Source organism: Macaca fascicularis, chromosome 14 (assembly GCF_037993035.2).
Source record: "Macaca fascicularis isolate 582-1 chromosome 14, T2T-MFA8v1.1".
Classification (NCBI taxonomy): Eukaryota; Metazoa; Chordata; class Mammalia; order Primates; family Cercopithecidae; genus Macaca; species Macaca fascicularis.
Window position 1 is genome coordinate 85,495,547 of NC_088388.1, and position 25,050 is coordinate 85,520,596.

The window sequence follows — 25,050 nt, forward strand, 5'->3', positions numbered from 1 at the left end:
TTCCTGCTTGAGCTGCCTGAGACCTCCTTTTCATCTCTAAGGGACTACTGGTCCACCTCAGGTCCCTGCCAGTTAAGCTGCTCCTGTGAAGGCATTCCTGGGCATTTCCATGGACAGTGAGCTGCTCCTCAGGACACAGGGAGATGCCAGGGTCTGCTTTGGGAGAGGAATGCCCATCTCATTGTGGTTAGAGAGACCAGGCTGGGTGTGGTGGCTCATGCCTGAAATCCTAGCACTTTGGGAGGCCGGGGGGCAGTGGGGCAGGGGCAGTTCACCTGAGGTCAGGAGTTTGAGACCAGCCTGGCCCAAATGGTGAAAATCAGTCTCTACTAAAAATACAAAAATTAGCTGGGCATGGTAGCGGGCACCTATAATGCCAGCTACTTTGGAGGCTGAGGCAGGAGAATCAGTTGAACCTAGGGGGCAGAGGTTGCAGTGACCTGAGATTGCACCATTGTGCTCCAGCCTGGATGAAAGAGCAAAACTCTGTCTCAAAAAAAAAAAAAAAAAAAAAAAAGAGAAAAAAAGAGAGAGAAAGAGAAAGAGAGAGACCAGCCTTGCACTTTTTCATTGTATTGTATATTTCTGCATCATTGAGCCCTAACTCTGGTGCCTTAGTTCTATGGTTTCTATATAGTAGCCACTCAATAACAGTTTGTGGCATTGAATTGCACTTGGGATAGGGAAAATAGCTGTTTCCATGGGTTACTTAGACTTCCTGGCTGAGCTTCTGTCTCTCCATCTGCAAGTGAAGAGGGTTAGTTGGGCTGGGCAGTGGGTACCCTCCCTCCTCCTACCTATGATGGCTGTGGGCTTCACCAGCCTCACCACCTCCTCCAGGGAGTTCACTTCAGGATGGTCTTGGGCAAACATCTCCTTTTCATGGTTCAGGTGGCTCCTCCCCTATAGGAAAAGAACACAGAGCAGCTGTGGTCATGATGGCCTGTTGGGCAGGAGTACAGATGCATTTGGAAACTCTGAGAGCATTTCCTGCTGATCCCCATGCTTTGGTCTGAGCTGTCATGTTTTGGGGCCCATCTTCTTGACTACATTTCCTGGCAGAACCCATGGTGGGACCTAAGTGTGAGAGTGGGGTATGTGTGTGTGTGTGCACGTTTCTTTAACCCAAACCACATATGGAAAATCCATAAAGAATTTCTTTGAGCTGTTAGGATTCTGGCTTCCTGGGCCAGGAGAGAAAGGCTTTCGGGCAATGCCTGAGTCTCACTGAGACCCTTTGGCCCAAGGCACCCACCACCCAAGCTCAGTTGAGGGATGGGGACCTGTGCCACCCAGGGTCAGGGAGCTTATTTGAATATGCTTATAAAAGCCATTAATTCCTCTGTGAATAATACTAAACTAAGCTCCAGGAAGGTCTTAGAATGACTGGCCATGCCCAAACAGCTCCAGTTCTTCACATTTCTTCAAATGGAAGTGGGTGGGTGACAGGCTGGCATAAGTGCTGGTAAATGGGTTCAGATGCTTCTGATGACTTCTTTGGGTTAGCTGGCCTCATGGGAACCAGTGCAAAGATGTCAGCTTTGAGAGCTCCTTGGCTAGGGTTGAGCTTGATGGAGTGAGAAGAATGATGTTGAAAGATGGATAAGAGGGAAGAGTGGCAGTCCCTGGCAGCCTACACCTGTGGCCAGATTATGCTCTGGAAAGACGTGGGATGGGAAGAGGAATCTCCAAGGCTAAGTTCCTTCCAGAAGAAATCTGGCCCCATATGGAACAATAAGAAGGTCAGTTATGCTGAGGATCTCTGCCATTCTTGGTCAATGTCCTTATGCACTTCCCCTTTTCCCATCTCTGCCATAATTTTTTGTCTCTCACTGACACTCTATGTTAGTGAAATTCTGGGAATTAAAGCGCCGAGTATAGCTCTAACGGAGGGGTCCTTCAGTTGTGTCTCTCAACACATGCTAGCTGGAAGCTGGACTATTTCTCTCTCATTCATTCTTTCATTCATGCCTCACACATTAATTATGCACTTACTATGTGCCAGGCATTGATATCAAGACTGTAGTCTAGTGGGGAAACTGGAAAGGGACAACTTCTGTACAGTGTGGTAAGTACAATGTATGGAGCATAGATGCAGGAAATAAGCTTTTTGGAGGAGGTAATATTTGAGCACTATCAGAAGATAAGGAGGAAACTGGGAAGGGGTTAAGGGTTGAGAGTTGGCATGTGGAAAAACGGAGGAAAGCAATTCAGGCAGAATAACAAGATGTGTAAAGATGTGAAAGACAGAGAGCAGGCTGCTTTTGGAAACTATGATTTAATGTGGCTGGAGGCTAGTGCAAGTCAGGAAGTGGTGGGGGACAAGACTAAAGGGGCACACATCTACACATTTGCACAAACTTTTGGACAGAAACAATTAAGGCTACTTAGGGATGAATCTTCTGCTTTGGAGTTTAGGCCATTGCCCTCGTTTTGCTCTCTATTCTGATTGAGCAGTTTACTTCTTGGGGACCTCTTCCAGTCCAGTTCCTGGAAGCTGTAAGGTGTCAGGAAACCTCCAGGTCTCCAGACTGACAGTACCTTGACAATGAGCCCTTTAGAGTCCACCATCCAGATCTTTCTTGTGGCCTCTGCCTTCGGTACACCTTCTTTCTCTAGGGCCATGACAAGGAGGTGGGCAATGCCCATAGCTGCCTGGAAGGTACCATAGGGTGGACGTTCAGACACAGGGCAAACAGCTGCTGAACATTTTTATCTGATGTCTCACCATAATGACCCCCTCTTCTTTCCCCCACCTCCATGACTCCCAGGAGGCCCAATTAAGTCCTTGTCTTGAGACACCCAATTGTCAGAGCCTAGGCAGCTGCAATGATCACAATATGTCTGTTCTGCTTCCTCTCTTCAGAACCCCAGAAGGCCTCCCTTTTTTGATATACTTCCATCCATTCTTATTCTCTTCCTGGAGCAACAAAAGAAACCCTTAATGCCACCTACCTCGCCTGCACCTTGGAAAACAAACACGTGATTGGAAAGCTTGTTCTTGGTGATTCGCAGAGCAGCCAGGATCCCTGCCACAGCAACGGAGGCTGTGCCTGAAACAGAGTGGCCTGAGATCAACCTCTGGCCACAGGCCCCCAGCTCCCAAGATAAGACCCTTGGCAGAGTTCCCCACACCTTGGACCAGTGGAGGAACAGGCAACTTTTCTTAGCCCTTATGCCCTGTAGGCATGCAAGTTTTGGTGCAAATCCATGCTCTTTTTTGCAGATAACTTTTTTTGTTGTTGAAGTTGAGAAACAGCTCCTGGTTTGTTACTTGACCCCATAAGATGGGATCAGATAGCCAGGTGCTGCTACCACCATCATTCATAAAGAAAATGATAAATATAATGGAAGACAAAAAAAGCACGAGCCTCTCAGAATTATATAAGGGCTAAATGCATAAAAACATTTAAAAAATGAGAACACAACCTGGCCATGTGACATTAAATGACCATATGGCCTGAGCTGCGTATCTTATCCACCAAGTCATAAGGTTGGGTGTGTCTGGTCACACACCATCATCAAATAGCTTGAGTATGTCTGGAAGGAATAAGTAAGTCGTATGAGTAGGTGGCTCAGATTCATTTGAACCACTGCTACATGACTTTTCCCTGAATCCACATCTAAGGCCTCATTGGGGATTCCTTAAGAGTAGCTGACCAAGGAGAAAAAACTTGGGCTTGGTTTACAAGTTGTTGTGAATAATATGCTGGTACCAACTAGAAGTGTAAGGTGGTGGCAGCTTCACAGCCCCAGTAAAAGGTAGCCTTCAAAGGTAATGGTGAAGGACAGTGGACATGACTTCATGTGGTAAATTTAGTTGTATGCTTTCGTCCAAGGGATGGTTAGCACAACATTGATTCATGAGCAGTTGCTAATGGTTTAGCTGAATGGTCAGGGACTTGGAAAGAACAAAATAGTAAGATTGGTGATAAGGAGGTCTGGGGAAAAGGTAGGTGATGGACCTCTTGGGATAGATACAGAGTAAGAGGATATTTGTGCCCCATGTGAGAGTTTATCAAAGGACATGATGAAAACAGTCTTTCAATAATCAGGTGAACAAAATGGCATGGCCTGGGTATGTTAGACAGCATCTTTCTTTAGTCACCCAGGGTTAGCTTAATGGACTTATGCATAAAACAGCCATGGTGGTAAGGATGGAGGCTATGCATGGGCTTCATCTTACCAAGCTGGCCTGTTACTGTTGAATGATTAACCTGTCAAACACAGAGAACAATGCTGAGCTCCTGATGGGCACCGTTCCCTGGGGGGACCATTCACCTGGTGGCAGGATGATTACACTAGACTGCTCCCATCATGGACAGGAAAGAAATCTGTCCTAACTGGAGCAGATATACATTCTGGATATGGATTTCTTTCCTTGTCTATAATGCTTCTGCCAGCACCATCATTTATGGATGTTTGAAATACCTGTTTGTCATCCAGATATATTACAGACAGCAAGGCTTTTAATCAAGGAGTTTACTTCACAGTAAAAGATGGGCAGCAATATGCTCACGCCATGAAATTCACTGGTCTTAACTTGTGCTCAGCCACTCAGGAGCAGCAGGCTTAGTAGATCAGTAGAATGGCCTACTGAAGAATTACTTAAGACTTAAGTCGAAGCAACACCTTATGGAGATAATGAGCTTCTCTTTTATGGGATGCAATGTATGATGACTTAGCAAGCAAGACATTGTGTTTTTCTCTCATAGCCAAAATGTATGGGTCTAGAAATTGCGAGGTGGAAATGGGAGTGGCTCTTCTCACCATTTCACCTAATAACCCACATACAGAATTTTTGCTTCCTGTCTCTTTAATTTTGTGCCCTGCTGGATTGGAGGTCTCAGTTGCCAAGAAGGAAATACTTCCATTAGGATTTATGACATGGTTCTATTGAATTGGGAGTTGAAACAGCTCCCTGGCTAGCTGGGGCTCTTCATGCTGCTAAATAAGTGGGCAAAGAAGGGGATTACTTTTCTGGCTGTTGTGATTCATCCTGATAATCAAAGGGACAGTGAGGACAAGGAGGACTATGTCTGAAGCCTAGGGGAGTCTTCTAGGGGAGTATCTTCATATTTCCATGCTCAATAGCAAATATTAATAAATACTATTGCAACGAAGGAGATTCAGGCCTATGGAGGATTCAGATCCTTCAGAAATGAAGGTTTGGGTCACTCTACTGGGTAAAGAATCCTGGCCACCTGAGGTCCTGTCTGAGGACAAGAAAACATGGAACGGAAGGTTGAAGAAAAAATTTACAAAAGTCACCTTTGACATCATGACTGGTTACAGAAACAAGGAATATAGCAGCCATGCATATTTTTCTTCCTTGATCATAATGTGACTATAATGGTATACATGAGCTAATTTCTTCTCCCTTCTCCTCCCTATTATTTTATGTAAGTTCTGTTGGAGGTTAATTCCACATGTTAGTCTTTAGATAACAGAGTTTTCAAATGTGACTGAATTTTATGAGCTATTAATTCTGCTTAGAGGTGGATAGCATGACTATCTTCCAGAGCTGACTAAAATGTCTGTTGGGACATTGTCTATCCCCATGTCGGAGAGAAGGTGAGAATGTCTTCATTTGTTGGAAAACTAGTTAAATGTTGTGAGGCATTTTGTTAGAAGTTTTTTTTTTTTTTTTTTTTTTTTTTAAATTTTAGACAGAATCTCACTCTGTCACCCAGGCTGAAGTGCAATGGCATGATCTTAGCTCACTGCAACCTCTGCCTCCTGGATTCAAGCAATTCTCCTGCCTCAGCCTTCCAAGTAGCTGGGATTACAGGCAGCCACCAAAAAGCCAAGCTAATTTTTTGTATTTTTAGTAGAGACAGGGTTTTGGCATGTTGGCCAGGCTGGTCTCAAACTCCTGACCTAAGGTGATCTGCCAGCCTTGACCTCCCAAAGTGCTGGGATTACAGGCGTCAGCCACCACACCTGGCCAGAGTTGTTTTTGTTGTGTGGAAGTACATATGTGCCAGACAGTGTATGTGGATGCTGAATAGCCAGAAGGGTGGACTGTACCAATTATTGGGTAATTGTTTCTCAGCTTCTTTACACTGCTTTGTCTGCAAACCACTTTTCAGCTTTGCCAACTTGCTCTATGCTGGGCTCTGCCAATAGTAGGTGCTAGAGGGAGAAAAGGGCTAGGTGAGGGGGATAATGTGTTCCCCCCTCCCCCAGCATCATCCGTCTTCTTAGGATTGCAAGGTAAAATGTAGGACACTTTGTAAAATTTGATTTTTAGATAAACAACAAGTTTTTTTTTAGTATAAGTATGTCCTATGCAATATGAGCATAAATACACTAAAAATTATTTGTTTCTATCACCGAAATTTAACTGAGTGTTCTGCATTTGGTTTTGCTAAATCTGCCAGCCCCACAGTCTTAGTTCTTCAACTTCCCAGCAGCAGTTTGTTCTTGAAGCAGAAGTTGAACGCAGTTTGCAGTTTGGCCATCACTGAGAGAACTAGCCTCATAGCTGCCACTAAGTGACACCAATGCCACTAACTGCCACCTCCTCTTTCCTTTGTTCCCTTAGCCTCAGGAGTCGTAGCAGATCCTTAGTGTTTCTTTTTTGGCTTTTGAATTCTTTAATAGACAATTAACATTTTTTAAAGTATTAAGTGTTCTCTGTTAAAGCAAGTGGTATAGACTGATACAGAGAGCTCACAATGAAGTAATCACAATCAGCAACGCTAAGCCCCCACGATGGTGAAACCAAAACAAAACAAAACAAAAGAAAATTAAAGTAGGACTATTTATGGCTTATTACATTTGGATAATTAAAAAAAAGGTTGTCATCTATGACTGGTGAGGGAGGAATGAAAAGTAAAATGTCCCAATATCCTTTGTGTTTTGAAGTGCTACAATCTTTTGTGGAGAACTGTTTCCCCATCTAGAGCAAAGGCATAAAATATATTTGCCCTTTGACCTTATACTTCTACTTTTGAGAATCTATATATGGTAAAATCCAAAATGTATATACTAGGATATTTATGACAGTGTTATTTTTAATACAGAATGGCTGGAAATAACCTACACATCTAACAAAGGAGTAATGATTAAGTAAAGTAGCCAGGGTAGACACAGTAGACTGTTTTATAGCTATTAAAAATGATCATCATGAATATTATGCAGCAACATGGAAAATGCTATGAAGCTAGTCACTAACATCAGATATTGTTCCAAGTACTTTATATGTCTTAACATGAAGACAGTTATTTATTTAATCCTCATTGTTGCCATCTTCACTTTACAGATTGGGAAAATAAGGTATGGTTTGCTGAACTGTACAAGATCATATAAGAGAGCCAGGATGTGAATCCAGGGACTCAAGCTCTAGGACCTGTGTGCTTAAGCACTAACCTATGTTCCATTGAGTTGGCTGGAAGGAAGAGAACATTAAATGGTATGCATGTGATGATTCTAATTGTAATGTATGACACACATAGAATCCAGAAGGAACTTACAAAATACTAATGGTTGCAGGGTGGGGGTATGAGTGAATTTTCTATATTCTCTGTTTCCAGTTTTCTAGGTGGCTTATTTTTTGCTAGCTCTGGGGTGGGCCTTCTCCTAGATTTATACTTGGCTCAGTGGCTGAGATGGGGGTACAGCAAATAGTTGGTGGCCAATAAGTGCACATTCATCATTGTGGACATCAGAAGGTGGGACTCTATGCAGGATCATACTTGTCAGAAGATGGGGTGCAGGCACCCCTGTCTTCACACAGCTGTTACCTAGAGGGAGTGTTGAACTGTTGGCAGTGTCACAGGGACAGGGCTGAGGATACTGGGACTTCCTAACATCCTTCCCATGGTCCCCAAAGTATGCATTGTGCACCTTCTGAGGGCCTAGAAAGTGACAGGCACCATGCCAGGCACTGTGGAAGACGGAGATGAATCAGACATGATCCCTGCCATCAGGGAACTCCCAGTTTATGAAAATTTGGGCACAAAACAGTAGAACACAGTGGGTAGTCTGGGTAGTCAGAGATCACTGGAAATTGTTACATTCATTTATTTTTTGAGCATTAGTTATGAACCAGGCTCAGGTACTGAGGATACCATAGTAACAAAATAGACCAAGCTCATTTCTGTTTGTAAGGAAAGAAATTACTAAATGATTGCAAGTGTGATGGCTATTATAAAACAGTTGTTCATTACATACTTTTTGTTAGTTTATGTACAGAAAAGTAAGTTATCAGTATCAACTTACCTCTGCAGTGCCTCCCCGTGTACTCCATGTACCAGTAGCATTATTCCTTGTTGCCTAAACATACCATGCATGTTTATGCTTATGTACATTTCCCTGCTATTCTCCCTATCTAGAAGACCCTTTTGCAGTTCATTATTCCTTAAGACTCAGCCCAAATGATCAGCAAGACATTCCTTGCTACCCCAGGCATCCTTAACCACTCCTCCTTTTCCCATATCTACTTTTTCATCTAACCTGAATGTAACCTGAATGAAGCTGGGCTGTATCATGGTCAGGCTCAGGACTGTACTGCATTCACAAGAAACACCAAGCTGACATCCAAGAAAGTATCAACAAGCAATTTAAATAAGTATTTAAATCACTTAAAGAGAGGGCGAGGAGAAATGAATTGTATGACCCTCTCCTGAAATCTCCAAATCCCCTTTGTCCTTAATTTTCTCCAAAGTTCATTTATTATGTGGAACTCCCCATTTTCTCTGCCTCCCTGCAAATAACTCCATACTTCTTACTCTCTGCCCATAAAACCCTCTTTCATTTCAGTTCTACGGAGTCAGAATTTGTATTCGAAAAGATCTCCAGATGATGTGTATGCCATTCAAGTTTGAGATGCACTGAACTAGATGGCCTCTCTAGGTGAGGTACTAGTTTCCTGCCATTGGCTAGAGGGAGTTTTCTGCTCTTCCGAGTCTGTTTCAGGACAGCCTTTTGCCTCCCTGAAAGGAGGCGTTGCGCAAAGCATTTGCCACCAGATGGCGCCAAAGGTATTTCATCAGAGATGATCCCCCAGACACTACACTCTGGATGGGTCTTTTTCTTTTTGGATGTCAACTGTCTTCTGGGGTTATTTGCAGGTTGAATAACTGGGCCTACTCACAGAAATTCAGTGCTGGATGGAGATTGGAGATAATGGCATTTAACAGCTGTACAAATGAGGAAACTGACAGAGAAAGGTGGCTTGGCCCTGTCAGTCACCCAAAGCAGGGAGACCTGGGGGTTTCCTTCCTAGGTTTGCTTCCATCCCTTCACCATCTCTGCTGCTCGGACAGCCCTTCCTGACTATAGTTGAAGGCAGCAGGAGAGGTGTTATGGGGTTTCTCTGGGGAAGGACGGAGCAGGGTGTTAGCAGAGGCAGAGGGAAGTGAACTTAGGCAGTAGATGTCAACATTCAGCTGTACCTCTGGAAGGGGAGGGGAACTCAAAACAATGGGAAATCTGATGGGAAATAGTCACACATTACAATAAAAGGATGCAAGGTCAGCTGCCATTTATTGATCACTCTTGCTGTGGCCTTGGCTCTGTGCTGTGTGCTTACCAGCACAGCATTGGCTCAATTAATCTTCCCAACAACTCCATGAAGTAGGGACTACTGTGCTCCTATTTTTTGCCCTTAAAAGTGGAGAGTGAGGCTCAAAGGAAATAGAACTAATCAGGACAGAACTTCTGAATCCTATCACCACCAAGTCTTCAGACCCACTGCCTCCATGTCCACGTACTTGCCTTTCCCCATTACCATCGATGCCTCCCTGCTCCTAGCTAAAGCACCACTTGTCTACTGGATCCCATCATTCTTGCCTACTTTTCCTGTTATTCCCACTCCTATTGCCTGCATATTCAATTTTGCCCTCTCTACTGTATCATTCTCATCAGCATACAAATACACTGTAAAACTTCCATCTTTAAAAAGCCCTCCCTTGGCCCTATGTGTCCCACCCTATTTCTCACTCTCCTTTATAGCCAAACTCTTCTAAAGAGCTGAATATATTAACTACATCTAGTTCCTTCCTCCTTGGTCCCCATGAAACCCAGTCCAATCAAATGACTGACCCACCTCTTGTCAGGGTCCCCAAGTACCTCCAGGTGACCAAATTCAGTAATCAATTCTCAGCCTTCTTCTTTCTTGACCTCTTAGCAGCATTTGGTACTGTTGCCCATTCTTTCCTTTGGGAAACTATTTCTGCACTTGGCTTCTGGAACCCCACACTCATTGGGTACCTCACTGGCTACTTCTCCCTGCTCTCCTCCCTGGCATCCTGCTCTGAGGCCATCCTCTGAGGTAGCAAGCTGTTCTAACTACAGGTTAGAACTCAAGAGGAGAAACAGTGGTTCTTAAGCTCCAAATTACAAAGTTTGGCAAATAAAGTTATCTGCATTTTTGGGGTGCTCTTGGGCTATGCACTAGGGATTTAAAACTGGAGAGGAAGCTACTTAGCTGTTTCAAGGTAAGCACTTTGAGAAGCCCATGGGTCCAGGGATATGCTGGAACATGGCTTGTGCCCATAAATGCCATGGGCAGCTGAAAGTGTGACTGGTTGTTCCTATTCATGATGAAAGAAAAAGTTTTCTTTTCAGAGGGAGCTTTCTATAATTACATTTCCTGCCAACTGAGTACTTGAGGTTGTAGGTTCAGGAAATAGCACAAAAGGACATGCTGAAAATGTAGTTTCTGCTTTTAATAGTCAGATTTGACAACGTTAAAGGAGTTTCCATGCTGAACAACAGATTATTGGAGGAAAGAATTTACTCTTTATCAGATAAGGGAAGACTTCTGACCCAGGCAGCAAGAAGGATAGAGTTAGGCTCTGTCAGGGTCTGGCCACGGTGGCTTTGGAGGTCTGGGTTCCTATTGGGACAGAAAAACCTCTGCTATGAGGCCACACCTGCTTCCACGATCCATAAGAATTACATTTCTACGGTAGCTACTGCCATTCATTTATTCATTAGTATGTGCTGAGTGTTTGTTCTGGGCCTTCTCTGGACTAGGCTTTGAATAAATAAAGACAAATAAAAGTCTTGTTCTCAAATAAAACTCTCAAGGAGTTGCCAGCACAAGTGTTCCAAAAATTCAGGTTCCCCTTTATTGGACACCAAGCAAAGGCCTTCTAGACTACTTCTCTGCAATTTCTGTGTCATAAGGGAATTTTCTGGAGCTCCTGGACTCTCTAGAGGGCAGTTCCCTGGCCCATGGAGAAGGTAGAGTTAGGCGTATTTTGCCACAATTTGGAAGGAACCCGAAGGAATAATGATCATCTTCTTGACTTCTCTGAAGTTTTGACTGTTGCAGCAGCTAACAGGGGAGGTCTCGGAGGAGCCAGATACACGAGATCCACATGAATTTCAGGACTAGGGACAGCCCTGGAAGTGAAGAACAGCCTCAGAACACAGGACTTAGTGAAAAGGAAGGCTTTGGGAACAGGGGAGAGAAAAGGTTAAAGAGACCAGGAGAAGTTTCACTGCAGGGGGAGAAATCAAGGAAAGGCCTAGAACTGCTACTCAGTGTGTGTAGTGGTGGTGGTGGGTGACAGAGAGGGCAGGTGACCCCCGACAGCTGGAAATAATCCCTGGCATCTTGTAAACAAGACAAACGAGCTGCACGAAGTCTTCAGAGATGAGCCATTCCTGCCTGTCTGCCTCTTCCTTATTGTGGCATCTGAAGCCTATGCAAAGTCCCCCACACCTTCCCGCTCCAACAAGGTCATCATCTTCCAGGGATGTATTTTGCATTTCTTGGCTAAGAGCCCCACTCCTCTCCCTGGGGAACTTTGAAGCATTCTGTAAAGTGGGTGACCACCATCCAGTGTCACTCCCAGATCCTGGGGAAGAGTGGGATCATTTAGAGTCTGTGGCTTAGCGCTGGGTGCATTATCCTGGGGAAAGTGAAATGAGCCTTTAGGGACAAACAGAAAGTAGTGAAGAACAGAAAGAGAATTCTAGGCAGAGGGACCAGCACATTCAAAATCATGGAGTTGGCAGAAAACTCACAGAAGAGTGACTAATACAATGGGCTGGAATAATAGGGTATATGGGGAAAAGGGGAGAAAAGTGAGGTGGCCTCTCTTCTCCCCAGAGTTCCCCAGTCCTGTGCTCACATGTGGCCCTCTCCTCACCTCCACCAAATTCTCTGCCTTAAGTCTCCTCTTTCCTTCTTCCCTCCCATATCTATGTGTCAGGAGCCTACTAAGCATCAGAGATTTTAGTAATAGGTACCATGAACTGAGTACTGCTACGTGCCTGTCCCTACCTATACATCACTGCAATCCTTACAACAATTCAGTGCCATAAATGGGTGCTGGAAATACTTATCAAGGAATTGGCATATACTACAACCAACCATAACAGATGCTGGCCTTATAAAAGCACCCTGACCATTCTGGTGGTACTAGCTGATGAGCAGTTATGGCTGTTAAAACTGTTAAGTCCATTTTACAGATAAGGAAAGGAAGGTACTGAGAATTTCAGCCACTTGGCCAAAGCCACAAAACAGGAAAATGGGGATTCAGACCTAGGCTTGTCTTGGTGCAATACCTGATTGTTAAGCATTGGGCTCACAGGGGGTGCTACTAGCCTAACATAACACACAGGAACCTTGATGTGCTGTCTGGCCTGGAGATTTAGCAGGATTGGTGGGCAAGGCAGGTCCAGTGAAGGCTGGCCAGGTGGAGGATGCTGCAGAGCTAATGAGCCAGTGGGGCTTTCCTGGCTCCAGCCATGCTGTGTGGTCAGCTTGCACGTGGAGGCCAGAGACCCACAGAAACTGGGCCAGCAGCACCCTGGACCTGGCCCTTTGTGTGGCTCTTCTTCCTTCCCTTGTCCCCAGTGTGAGCATTCCCACTTCCTTTCCCCTTCTAGGTCTTTCTTTCCTCCCTAAGAGCAGAGATGCTTCTCTGGTCCCAGCTGAAACAACAAAAGTCACCTGAGCCTCTGCCTTTTCCAAAATTCCTGAGAGGCTGCCAGCAACAAGTCAGTGCATTGGCGGCTCTGATCACCAAGGACCAGCCTGGGCCTGGGCCGAGGCTTTATGTGGGTCTGAGCTGGGGCGGGAGGCAAAGATGATCAGAAGCCCTGGCGATCTCTCTTTCCTTCAAGTGCTGGGGCTCCAGAGGCCCAGCCCTGTGGGGTCAGTGATTCTGAGCACATGGTACAGTGGGACTGGTTGGGAGACAGTCAAATAATGTGCCCTGGGCTCCTGATCTGCACCAGGCGTGGCCCTGCCCTCTGGGAGGTCAGTAGAGTGGAGCTTTCGAGGATTTAATTCTATCTATCCACTGAGGATGTAAGGCTAGGCTGGTGTCAGAGTAGGTAGCATGACCCTAGTCTCATTTTCATGTGGGTCGCTCGGTTCCAGCCCCCTCCATGTGTGGTTCCCAAGAAGATTCTGAGAATCTGTCTCCAGCTCCCACGTGCGGTGTGATTTGGTTTCTGTTTACAACTGTGATTCTGCATTGCTTCCTCCTCCCTCCCACACTCCCTCTCGCCCCTTCACTCCCAACTTTCTGTGGTTCTGTGCATGGAGGTGCTCCTCTCCCATTATGAGCATGGCCTGTAGTCTTAAGTGGCATTGCTCCTTACTTTGTATTTGGAGATAAAGGGGGACAATTCCAGCATGGGCTGTATCTTCCGTGTTGGCTCATTAGTACTGGAATTCCTTACTAGTCTTCTCATTGTCCATTTAACAATGAGAACACACATTACAGGCTTCTGGTCTGGACTCATCCCTAACCAGCTTGGGACCGTGGGCCTCATCTTCAGGTCTGCATTCTGTAGGAGTTAGAGGAAGGAATGGGAACGATGGGGAGGACAGGATGAGAGCAGCAGGATGCCAGGGAGCAGCAACACCCGCACTGTTCCAGCAGGGTCTGGAATTTCATCCTTAACGAGAAGATACCCTCGACCACCTCACACGTGCAGGAGCAACAGGCAGCCTGATGCCATGGAGAGAGTGGAGAATTCCAAGTCAGACATAATGGGGTTCCAGTTCCAGCTTTGTGTCTGTCTGACTGTGTGGCCGTGAGCAACCTTTAACCCCCAGGCTTCAGTTTCCTCATTAGTGACATGGGACAGCTGTGTTTGTCCCCCAGTGAGGGAGGGCGAGATGTTGCCAGGCACTTGTAAGATAGTGAGGATGAAAAGCACTTTCAACCTAAAGTTCTATGTGCATGCAAAATGTTACTTGGTACAGTTTGGGTCCCCTGGACGCAGATTCTGAGATATACTGGAGTGTTCAGGATGTTTTTAGGAATTGCCCTTGTGGGAAGGAAGGGAAGGAAGCAGAATGGGTTGAGGGGAAGTTGAGCTGGGATGCAGGCCCCAAAGCCTCAGTCAACTCCATGGGGAGCTTGAGTTGTCCTGCACTGGGCTAAAATAGTTAAGCCTTTATATTCCCTCATCACTGGTGAGGCCAGCTCCTGGTGGGGTGGCGAGGTGGCTCTCTCTCTCTGAGGCTCTGCAGATTGTGCTGACAGCCTGCTGTCAGATGGGCAACAAGTCTTTCCTTGAAGGAGGATCTGGGTGGTGCATGCCCATGCCCACCTCTTCATGGTTGTTAATGATATGGTCACACCTAAACATCAGGCTGAGCTGATCAAAGGCTGGTTCTTATAGGGCTCCTGCCATTCCAGCACTATTTGCCAGCTGTCCTCATGAGTTCTAGATTGATGGCTTTAGTCTTGAATTTCTGAGAAAAGAATAGTAAATCCCTCTTCTCTTTGCTCTGGGACCCAGAAAACTATCCCACTTGGTTTTGCCTGGGAGCAAAATTGACTGTAGAGGCAAGACGCAAAAACCAATGAATGTAAACAAATGAATTGATTTAATTAAAAACAAACAGCTCTCTGTGTCTGCATGTGGGGTTACACATGGGAATATGTATGAGCACGTGCAGAGGTGCATTTATGTGTGAGCACAATCAGTCCTTGAACAACATGGGGTTGAGCTGCGTGAGTCCACTTACATGCAGATTTTTTCAATACATATATTTTTTAAAATTTTGGAGGTTTCTAACAATTTGAAAAAACTCACAGATGAACTGTGTAGCCTAGAAATATCAAAAAAATTAAGAAGTATGTCATGCACACATAAAATAGGGGTAGATACAAGTCTATTTATGTGTTAGTCCACTATTTTTATGTTATTAGTAAGGCTTCTGGTCAACAGTAGGCTCTTAGTAGCTAAGTTTCTGGAGAGGCAAAAGTTATGCATATTTTTGACTGTGTGGAGTGTTGGCACCTGTAACCATCACCTTGTTCAAGGGTCAGCTGTACATGAATGATGACCTGGACAACAGAGAGGCTGCAGGGGCAGGCGTCCAGTGTAGACACACCCACATGAACAGGTGAGTGTGCTTATGAGGATGTCAGTTTGTGTGTGTAGACATCATTCGTATATTCTTTAAACATTTATTAGGTGTCTATCATGTAGCAAGCGCAGTGCTGGGAGTTGGGGAACAAGAATGGATAAGGCAATTGTTCCTGTCTCCAGAAGCTTATTATCTTCTGGGAAGGCAGACAATGCATTACAGGCTTTTGGGGTGCAATGAGGTAAGAGAACTGACAGAGGGGGACACCTGAGGGATACCCAAATCAGACTGATGGGCCTTCCCTGGGCAGGAAACCCTGGAGCTGAGTCTTTAAGGGTGAGTAGGAGTTACTCAGGTAAAGATGATGGGAAAGGGCGAGCAGGGCTTTCAAACACAGAAAGAAATGGCAGGTAAGGAGGTGAGAGGAGTAAAATAAAAGGAAGGGCAGAGAGCAGAGGAGAGATCCCGAAGTCTTATATTTTCATTGAAGGGGTGCAAACTTTCTCATGAAGAGAGGGTGGCATGGTGACTGATACTTTCATCTCCGAGGCACGTTCTGGCAGCAGTGCAGGGGCAGATGGGGCTGGGGGGCTGCAGGGCCTGGCTGTGTTCCTGTGCCTGTGTTTAGGAGGATGTATACACATGTGGCTGTCTGTGTGTCTATACAGCTGGAGGCTGTGCACCAGGTGTGCCGCCTGCATGGACTTGTTTTCCACTTCCACCCTCTGGCCTTGGCAGCCCAGTGGGCTCAGGGGACTGGCTGTCCTTCTGCTGATTCATGGGTGAATTCATGCTGGGGAGCCGGTCAGGGTCTAGCAGGCAGGTGCTTCCTCAGGGCCACAGGCACACTCCCACCTGCTGGTCTGACACTGAGGTGAATGAGGGCAGTGAGAAAATGCTTCCCTCTACCAGCGCATCTTCCTGGACTGCACAGTCCCATCTGTGCTGTGTCCTGGCTTATGTGGGTGAGGCTGGCCTAGCTCAGCCAATGCCTGTCCCAGGTCTATACAGCAGGGTAAAGGAGAGACAGAATGGAGACAGGCTGGCAGGGAGTGCCATGTCCCAGCTTTCTCCTTTTGTGTCTCCCCTCTCTCTGGATACCCACTCTTCAGGCACTGAAGTCATATATTTTAAACTCAATTTTCTAATAGTGTGTTCTAACTGTACTATCTTGCCTCTTGAAAACTTATGACAAATACAAAAAATCATCTATCACATTTCTTATACTTTGTAATATGGACCATAATGGGGAAAAAAAGGCAACTTAGTTTATAATATAAGACCTGGGAGTGGCATGGTGAATGGTTATAGACTGCAATTTAGAGTCTGAATGCCTGGGCCCAAATCTCAACTCTATGCTTAATGGCTATAAAAGTTACTTACTCTTTTTCTGTTTCGTGTCTTCATTCATAAGACAGAGATGCTAATGTCTCATCGGTTTAAAAGTGTAGAGTGCTTAGAACAGAGCCCGATATACAATAAGCATTCAGCGATTAATCTTAGCTATTATTACCTGAGTTTGAGTTCTCTGAGATCTATCCCTGACTCACTTGAAGAAAAGTTATGACCTCTTCAGGCCTCTGGAGAAGTCATCTGTAAAATGAGAAGTTGGCCAACCTTTAACAATCCAGGGCCAATACCTGTCTCTTGCCAACTTATTCTTTCCACCTGACATGGATCTTTGGTTTAAAAAGATTGCTTCGCAAACTTGTTAAAAAATCATCAAGGTTTCTCTTGGACTTTACAAAATGCTAGGAACAGCTCACAGTGCTCCTTCCTGTGCACTCCTAGATCAAGTGAAATGAATCCCTTTCCACTCCAGCTTCGGACACTGGTAACTCCACAGTAAGAAGCAAGCACCTTCAGATATTTCTGGGTCACAGAATAGATGACCAAAGGGAACCTGAACTAGAAGCTGCTTCATGTTGACTTTGGAAGGCTCTGGGTTCCTGGTGTCAGTGTCTCTCTCAGGGTCATTATGAGCAACAAACACTTCAGTCAAAACCAGAGAAGGAATTGTCCTGACTTCCCGACTGAGACATGCCTTATATTTGGAAAGCCTAAAAGCAAGTTATTATGGTTGAGGAAGGCCATTTTTATGGTGATTGATGCTTTGTCTGATGAGTTTTATGGGTTAGTACTTTCTATAGTATTAGCTTTGTAAATTTTCAGCATGCTCTTTCAAGGCAGTTGTTATCATCCTCTCTATTGACTAGATGATGAAACTGTGGTCAGAGAATTGACTGGTTCACATTTAACTTGCTAGTAAATTACAGTATTGTTTAGAATTTCTTACATACATTAAATTACATAATTCTTACCTACCTCTGAAGTAGTAATGATCTTTATTTTGTAAAAAAGGAAACCGAATTCAAAGAATTAAGAATTAGCCAAGTAGGAGTTGAATCTAAGTTGAATGTTCTTTCTTCAACAGCTGCTGGCAGCAAACCAGCTATGAGGTGACAGCCCTTCCCCACCCCTTTGGCATCCCAGTGAGGTTTGAGAATATAAGTTAGTCCCCTGTGGCTTCATCAGGTGGGGTGGAAACCTACCTTGGATATCATCATTGAACATGCAGTACTTGTTGCGGTATTTGTTGAGAAGGCGGAAGGCATTGGCATTTGCAAAGTCTTCAAATTGGATGAGGCAATTTATTCCAAACCTGTGTGGAGGGAGAGGAAGAACCCATGATTGCCTCCCTGAGGCAGATCCCTGACAGATCCCAGCTTGCACCGTGGGGTGGGGAGGAGCAGGCCAGGGGGCGGGAAGTGGCATGGCTCCTTCATCTGTGTTTTTGCCACTGGACTCCTGGGCTTGGAGCTCTGCCTGCCCTATCATGGATGAGCATGGTGAAGGGAGAGAGTAGGACCCTGGGTTTGGTGGCCAGCCAAGCCAGCATCACTGTAGCTAAGCTGTGCTGGTGGCTTCCATGGCTTCCATGGCCAGCCCTGGGAGTGACAAGAGGGCCAAGGAGGGGCCTGCCCTCTCTGTAGCCTGTGGCCACCTGAGATCCCAGAAGAAAGCTCACTCCACATCCAAGTGCATGCAGACAGACCAGCTTCCCCACCACAAGTAGGTGGGGAGCCCCTGCATCCTCCAAATATCTCTCTTGCTGGACCCTGACACCTGGAGTTCCTCCACTAGAGACTCCTCTGGCACCAGGCATTGTTCTCTGGTAAGATGAAAAGATGGTTAGGAAAGGCTAGTACAATAAGACACTGTTATCTACTAACATCTTGGTGAAATTGTTCTCCAACTTGCAGGTGTAGAAGAGTCAGTGACTGACCTTGTTTAAAAAGCAGGTCACCAGGCCCATCTCACAGAGTCTCACTCGGTGAGTGTGGGATGGGGTCAGGAACCTGCATTTTGAACAAACACCCCAGATGGTTCTGATTCTGAGAGCCCAGAGAACCCTGAGAAACAATGCCTTGTGGGTGAAGACAATGGCCATTAAGATGCTTGATATGCCTTATTTAAAATCCATGCTAGCATTGCCTCCTAGATTTTATGGCCTTCCCTTAAAAATGACTGAGTTCGTTAGAGTTTTGTAACCTATTTTTCCTTTTAACATTGCCTGAAAGGAAGCTGAGAGTGAAGTTTTTGCTCATTTGCAACAGGCCACCTCAGCCTGGGCTTCTGCACACAGATTTCCCCTTTACTCTATTCTTGCTCTTTGATCCTGGTGTTTGGTAGTTTTGTTTGTGTTTCTTAGTCTTTCTGGAAGCAAATGTAGTATGGATTATTAAAAACTACTTAATACATGGATAAAAATAGGCTTCATCTCATGGGTCAATTTGTGACTGAGTAACAGCATCTGAGGTCATGTCATCAAGAAAAAAAAGTCCTGATTGATCCATAAGAGGTGTCAGGGCATGTAACAGGTAGAAGTGGCCTGCCCTTCCAACTGAGTGTGACTTATAGGCTTGGAACCAGCTTGGGACCAGCTGTGGAAAGATTTATTACCTTGTTAGAGAGGGTGGGTGGGGCACATGCTCGGTGGGCTTCCTGTGCTCTCGGGGTATCTTTCTGATGAGGTTGGTGGCTATGAAGGCGTGAGGAGCACTGAAATGGCCCACAAAACATTTTTTCCAACCTTATAATTTTGTGCATGACTTACGCCATCCAGCAGAAATACCAATGGGTGGGCAAATATTTGTTCCTGTCATGGTCCTTCCAGAACCTTAGCTAGTCAAGGCTGTTGGTGGAAGGACTGGGAGATGGATTCACATTACAGGGGCGGAAGCACAGGGGCAGTGACTTGCCACAGCCCAGTGCTTAGAGTGCTAGGCGTGGGTCAGAAGGCCATAGGCCAGACCCTGTCTCTCCACATTCAACTGAGTTACCTGCACATGTCACTTCACCTCTCTATTCTACCTCAGTTTCCCATCCGTCAATGGGCACAACAATATCTGCCTGGCCAACATCTGTGAACTGTTGTGAGGGTTAAAAGCTGAGGGTAAAGTTTTCCTCCAGCTTTACTGAGGCATAATTAACAAATACAAATTGCATATATTTAAGGTATACAATGTGATGATTTGATATATGTGTACAATGTGAAATGATAACCACAACCATGCTAATTACCATATCCATCACCTCACATAGTTACTATTTTGTGTGTGGTAAGAAAACTCAAGATCTACTTTCTTAGCAAATTTCGACTATACAATACAGTATTACTAACTGAAGCCTGAGGGTAATTTTTAGACCGTAAAATGCTAAACACAAATGCCATTCTGGCCACAATTCTTATTCACAATCACAGAATAAATGCTAATGGAGGTCGGGTGGGGGGCTCACTGTGTCTCCCCACCCACCATCCAGCCCTCTTTTCCTTGCACTATGAATAGAAATGATAAATAAAACCTCCCATGCACAAATATAATGCCATGCTCACCAAGCCAAAATTTATTGTGAATTTCAAGTATTTGGACTGGGTGGGGAGGAACAGAATGTCTTTGGTTGCTGGTGACATTTTGCTATATATAATTTCTACAAGATTCCCAGTGTTGCCCCACAACTGGCCTGGAGCTAAAACGCTGAAAAGGTCAGACAACAAAACAATGTGATGAACGTTTTGTCTCTCTCTCTCTCTCTCTCTCTCTCAATCTCTCTCTCTGTGTGTGTGTGTATGTGTGTGTGTGTGTGTCTCTCTCTCTCACATACACACACATACACGCACACCCCTTTAAGCAACAACACCATTCACTCACTGAGGTAAAAATAAGGCAACAATTATAAATAAATACCTTTGTTCAGTGCATGATTATTATTTATATTTAATTCAGTTTTAGATAAGAAACCCCCCCTCCCTTCCATGGAGCAATTTGATGGAATAGAGAATAAAACCTCATTAATTGAGGTCACTTTAATCCTAGCTTGGAATTGCATAAAAGACCATGTGAATCACCCATCCAATAATCTGGACTCAGAGTTCCTAGAACTCACTGGATTTAAAGACCCCCAGAACTCCTCTGTCTTAGGCACCCATCCCCTGGCTGCTTCCTGAACCTTTTATCACCAGGAACTACTCCTACTCTAGGATTTCACACTATCCCATCTCAGTCTCTGACCACAACCTTTCCTTCTATGTCCTTTCCTTCCACTGCACCTGCTGTTTGTCTGCACCAAGACCTCTAGGCCCTTCACCATATTATTCTAGTCCCTCAGACTCTCCATTATGGCTTTTCATGAAACCAGACCACTATCCAGTCTGAGCCAAAGGTGGTTACTTCATGGTGCTACTGTCTTAGCACCATCCATTCAACCATCATCCACCTATTCATCTATCATCATCCAACCAACCATCCATCCATCCATCCATCCATCCATCCATCCGTCCATCCATTAACCCATCCATAAATTCATGCATCCAAAAACATTTATTGAGCACCTATGATGATCTGTACTATAGTTTAATGTTTTAGGAAGGGGTGGATCTATGAAGGAGTTGGTGGAAGCTTAGTGTTTGGAGTTTGCCTGCCAACTCTTTAAACTAATTAAAAACCAATTAAGAACAGAAAATTTCAAAGTGGAAATTTAAATGGCTTAGTGGATAAAAAAACATTTTTCAGTTCATCCCTGTATATCCAAATACAGGTAATGAGCTTTCACTGTAACACTAATCTAAATGTTAATTATCAATTGCCTTACATATTCATTAAAATACTAACAACAACGATAAAAAAAAAAAAAAGCTAGCTTTTATCAAGTGTTTGTTACCTGCTGGGTATCATGCAGAGCTCTTTACATACATTATCTTAATTTATCTTCACATCACTTTATGATGGAGGTGCTGTTTCCAGAGAAGGCATCTAGAGCTACAGATTGCAAATTATTTGCCCACAGGCTATTTACTCTATTGCGCTTGGTAAGTGGTGGAGATGGAATTTAAATCTGGTTCTATCTGACTCAAGAACCAGCCTCAGTTTAATTTTAATAGCCTTACAGGTTCTTAAAAAAATAAAGCTAAATAGGTAATAAAGCTGGATTTCTTTCTCCACTGAGAAAGATCACAGGTGTGGTGAAGAAAACATTGACCAGGGAGACAGAGAAAACGCAGGAGTCTTGGCTGAGTCCCCTCTCTCTGTCTGGGTCTCAGTTTGCTGGTCTGAGAGCATTGGAGGAGTAGCACAACCTACTTAATATTTGGGACTGGAATTGAATACTAGAAGCTTCACTCAGATATTCCTACAAGTCCAGAGCAGGGAGGTCAGATATTTCTCTATGAGAGCAACATGTGAGGAACATATGGGGGGTCAGTGTCTTAGAGCCCTTCGTACTTACACAAACCGGACCAGCTGAGTGACCTGGGCGAGGCAGCCACCCTCCAGGTCATACTGTGGAACAGAGGCAGGACCCCTCCCAAGAAGTCCTGTTCTCAGCTCCCTACTCAGGGCTCTGGGCAGCCTCCCAATTCTAGTGCTGGCAGCAGCCTGTTGTCTGACTTTCTGTCCTGTGAGAAGCTCCCCCGTACCAGAGAGGGTCCTGCTCATCTGCCCCCGTTTTGCAATTTTGAACTCTTCACCCTCCAACCCTGGCAGGGGCCGAGGAACACTGATGCTTCTCCAGTGGAGAATTCCTGCAATGGAGAAAGAGGCACCTTCCCAAGCCACACAGATAGCTTCCCAGACTTCCCAACCCTGGGGGCTCAGCTGGGAAACGGCCTTGGAGCAGCCAGGGAAGGCATTCCAAAGCCAGGGATCACTTACAGACACAAGGCTAATGAGTGGATGTTTGATTTCTTTTCTTCCTCAGCACTCAGGCAAGGGGAAGCCAGCAAACAGTGACCTGTGCCTGGGAGTCCTGGTGAGCTGTGTGTGACAGTGTGATGATACCCAGGCCATGACCAACAGTGCCAGCACTTGCCACCTGGGACACATCCTTCCATGGGTAGGAGGGTCTGAGGTGGCTGTTCTGCCCTTTTCCCCAACGTGTGAACCAAATGCAGAGTGAGGGATGTTGGTGGTGCAGAACATTCCAGGGACTGCAGACCTAGTTTCTCTTTTCCATAGGTCAGGACCTGCCATTTTTTCAAACACCTAGGTCTGACATCTTTCAGGCCTGAACAAACATGAGGGACTGGGAGGAACAGGTGAACTTGCTCAACCTGCCTCTAAATAGAATGACTAAAAGCTACCTCCAGTATTTCCATGGGAGTCCATTCTGCTCCCCTCCCCGCAGAAAAATCTCACAGGCAAGACTTCCACAGCAGAGTGTTCAGTGAGATTATCAGTTGTCACCCAGTGGAAAACTATTTCTTCTTTTATTTCCTTCCAGGAACTAGATCTGACAGAATCATTAAAACTCTTGGTCTTTTTTTTTTCTATTTTACATATTCCATTAAACTCTAGTCCCTTGAGATGGTCACAGAGAGAGGTTCTGTGGTTAAGTAAATTTGGAAAACTCTGTGTGTTACACATAGTATATACAATGTATATTAAAAGCTCTGAGAAATCTTGCAGTAAGAAACCTTTTTAACCCAACATGTTCAACACTTATTTGACCAGAGACCTTACCCTATTGCATCCCACCCTCACCATCTATGGTGGAACACACTTTGGGAGACATGGCTCTGCAGGAAGAACTTTGTGCAGGTGGGACTGGGTGGATTCAGGGCGAGGCCATCTCTCCCCAGGATTACTGCCATTGCTGCTTCTGTCCAGAACCCTGCAGTGACTGATCTCATCTCCTTCAAGTTTATTTCCCCTCCCCCAATCCATCTTCCACATATTTCTAAACACAAGTTTATGTCGGCTACTTATTTTCTGAAAATCCTAAGAGGGCTTCCACTGCCTGTGGGGTTATATCCAAATTCCTTAGGTGGTGTTTGCTTTGGCCCCAGCTCTATTGCTGAACACCTACTCAGGTCTGCTGACACTGTAGGCACATTTTGATGCTTCTTAACCACTGTGGGCCCTTGCACGGTCCCCTGTCTTTGCTCAAGTTTCTGGTTCTCTCCACCTAGAAGGCCTCTTTTTGTCCAGGCCAACCCCTACTTAAACTGTAAGGCCCAGAACCAGTTTTTTTTTTTTTTTTTTTTTTTTTTTTTTTGAGACAGTCTTGCTCTGTCACCAGGCTGGAGTGCAGTGGCGCAATCTTGGCTCACTGCAACCGGCACATCCCAGGTTCAAGCAATTCTCCTGCCTCAGTCTCCTGTAGCTGGGACTACAGGTGCGCACCACCATGCCCAGCTAAGTTTTGTAATTTTAGTAGAGACGGGATTTCACCATGTTGGCCAGGATGGTCTTGATTTCTCGACCTCATGATCCACCCGCCTTGGCCTCCCAAAGTGCTGGGATTACAGATGTAGGCCCAGATCTTAAACTGTAACCTCTTCTAAGAAGGCTTCCTTGACATTTCTCTTTCCCCACCCTTAAAATAGTGCTAATTCTTCTCCTCTCGGGGCTCCCACGATATTCTGGACACATCTGTAACAATATATGTCACATTGTATTACAACTATTTATTGACATTTCTGTTTCAATTCAAGAAATGTATTGGGCAAGTTATCTTCTTTGTGCCAGAAACTATACTAAGTATGACACAATAAAAATTCAATTCAACAAACGTTTTATTTTATTTTTTATTACACTTTAAGTTCTAGGGTACATGTGCACAATGTGCAGGTTTGTTACATATGTATACATGTGTCATGTTGGTGTGCTGCACCCATTAACTCGTCATTTACATTAAGTATATCTCCTAATGCTATCCGTCCCCACTACCCCCTCCCCACAATAGGACCCAGTGTGTGATGCTCCCCTTCCTGTGTCCAAGTGATCTCATTGTTTAATTCCCACCTATGAGTGAGAACATGCGGTATTTGGTTTTCTGTTCTTGTGACAGTTTGCTGAGAATGATGGTTTCTAGCTGTATCCATGTCCCTGCAAAGGACACGAACTCATCCTTTTTAATGGCTGCATAGTATTCCATGGTGTATATGTGCCATGTTTTCTTAATCCAGTCTGTCACTGATGGACATTTGGGTTGATTCCAAGTCTTTGCTATTGTGAATAGTGCCACAATAAACATACATGTGCATGTGTCTTTATAGCAGCATGACTTATAATCCTTTGGGTATATCCCCAGTAATGGGATGGCTGGGTCAAATGGTATTTCTAGTTCTAGATCCTTGAGGAATCACCACACTGTTTTCCACAATGGTTGAACTAGTTTACAGTCCCACCAACAGTGTAAAAGTGCTCCTATTTCTCCACATCCTCTCCAGCACCTGTTGTTTCCTGATTTTT

At 44.9% G+C, this 25,050-nt stretch overlaps 1 protein-coding gene across 18 annotated transcripts in view; it reads right to left on the reverse strand.

Annotated features, from left to right (window-relative positions):
* Positions 1–25,050, reverse strand: part of ME3 (malic enzyme 3) — a 321,404-nt gene that overhangs the window by 108,969 nt on the left and 187,385 nt on the right. For 8 of the 18 annotated variants that reach the window (XR_012423594.1, XR_012423592.1, XR_012423593.1 and 5 more), the window contains 4 exons: positions 17,851–17,960; positions 2,956–3,053; positions 2,542–2,655; positions 798–903 (listed from right to left, as the gene is read on the reverse strand). Coding sequence is in view for 8 of the 18 variants with exons in the window: in XM_065528826.1 (XP_065384898.1) it covers positions 798–903; positions 2,542–2,655; positions 2,956–3,053; positions 17,851–17,960 (428 nt within the window). In the remaining 10 variants the exon portion in view is untranslated. The remainder of the gene's footprint in view (positions 1–797; positions 904–2,541; positions 2,656–2,955; positions 3,054–17,850; positions 17,961–25,050) is intronic. The other 10 variants (XR_012423596.1, XR_012423595.1, XM_074015035.1 and 7 more) reach the window with 2 other exon arrangements.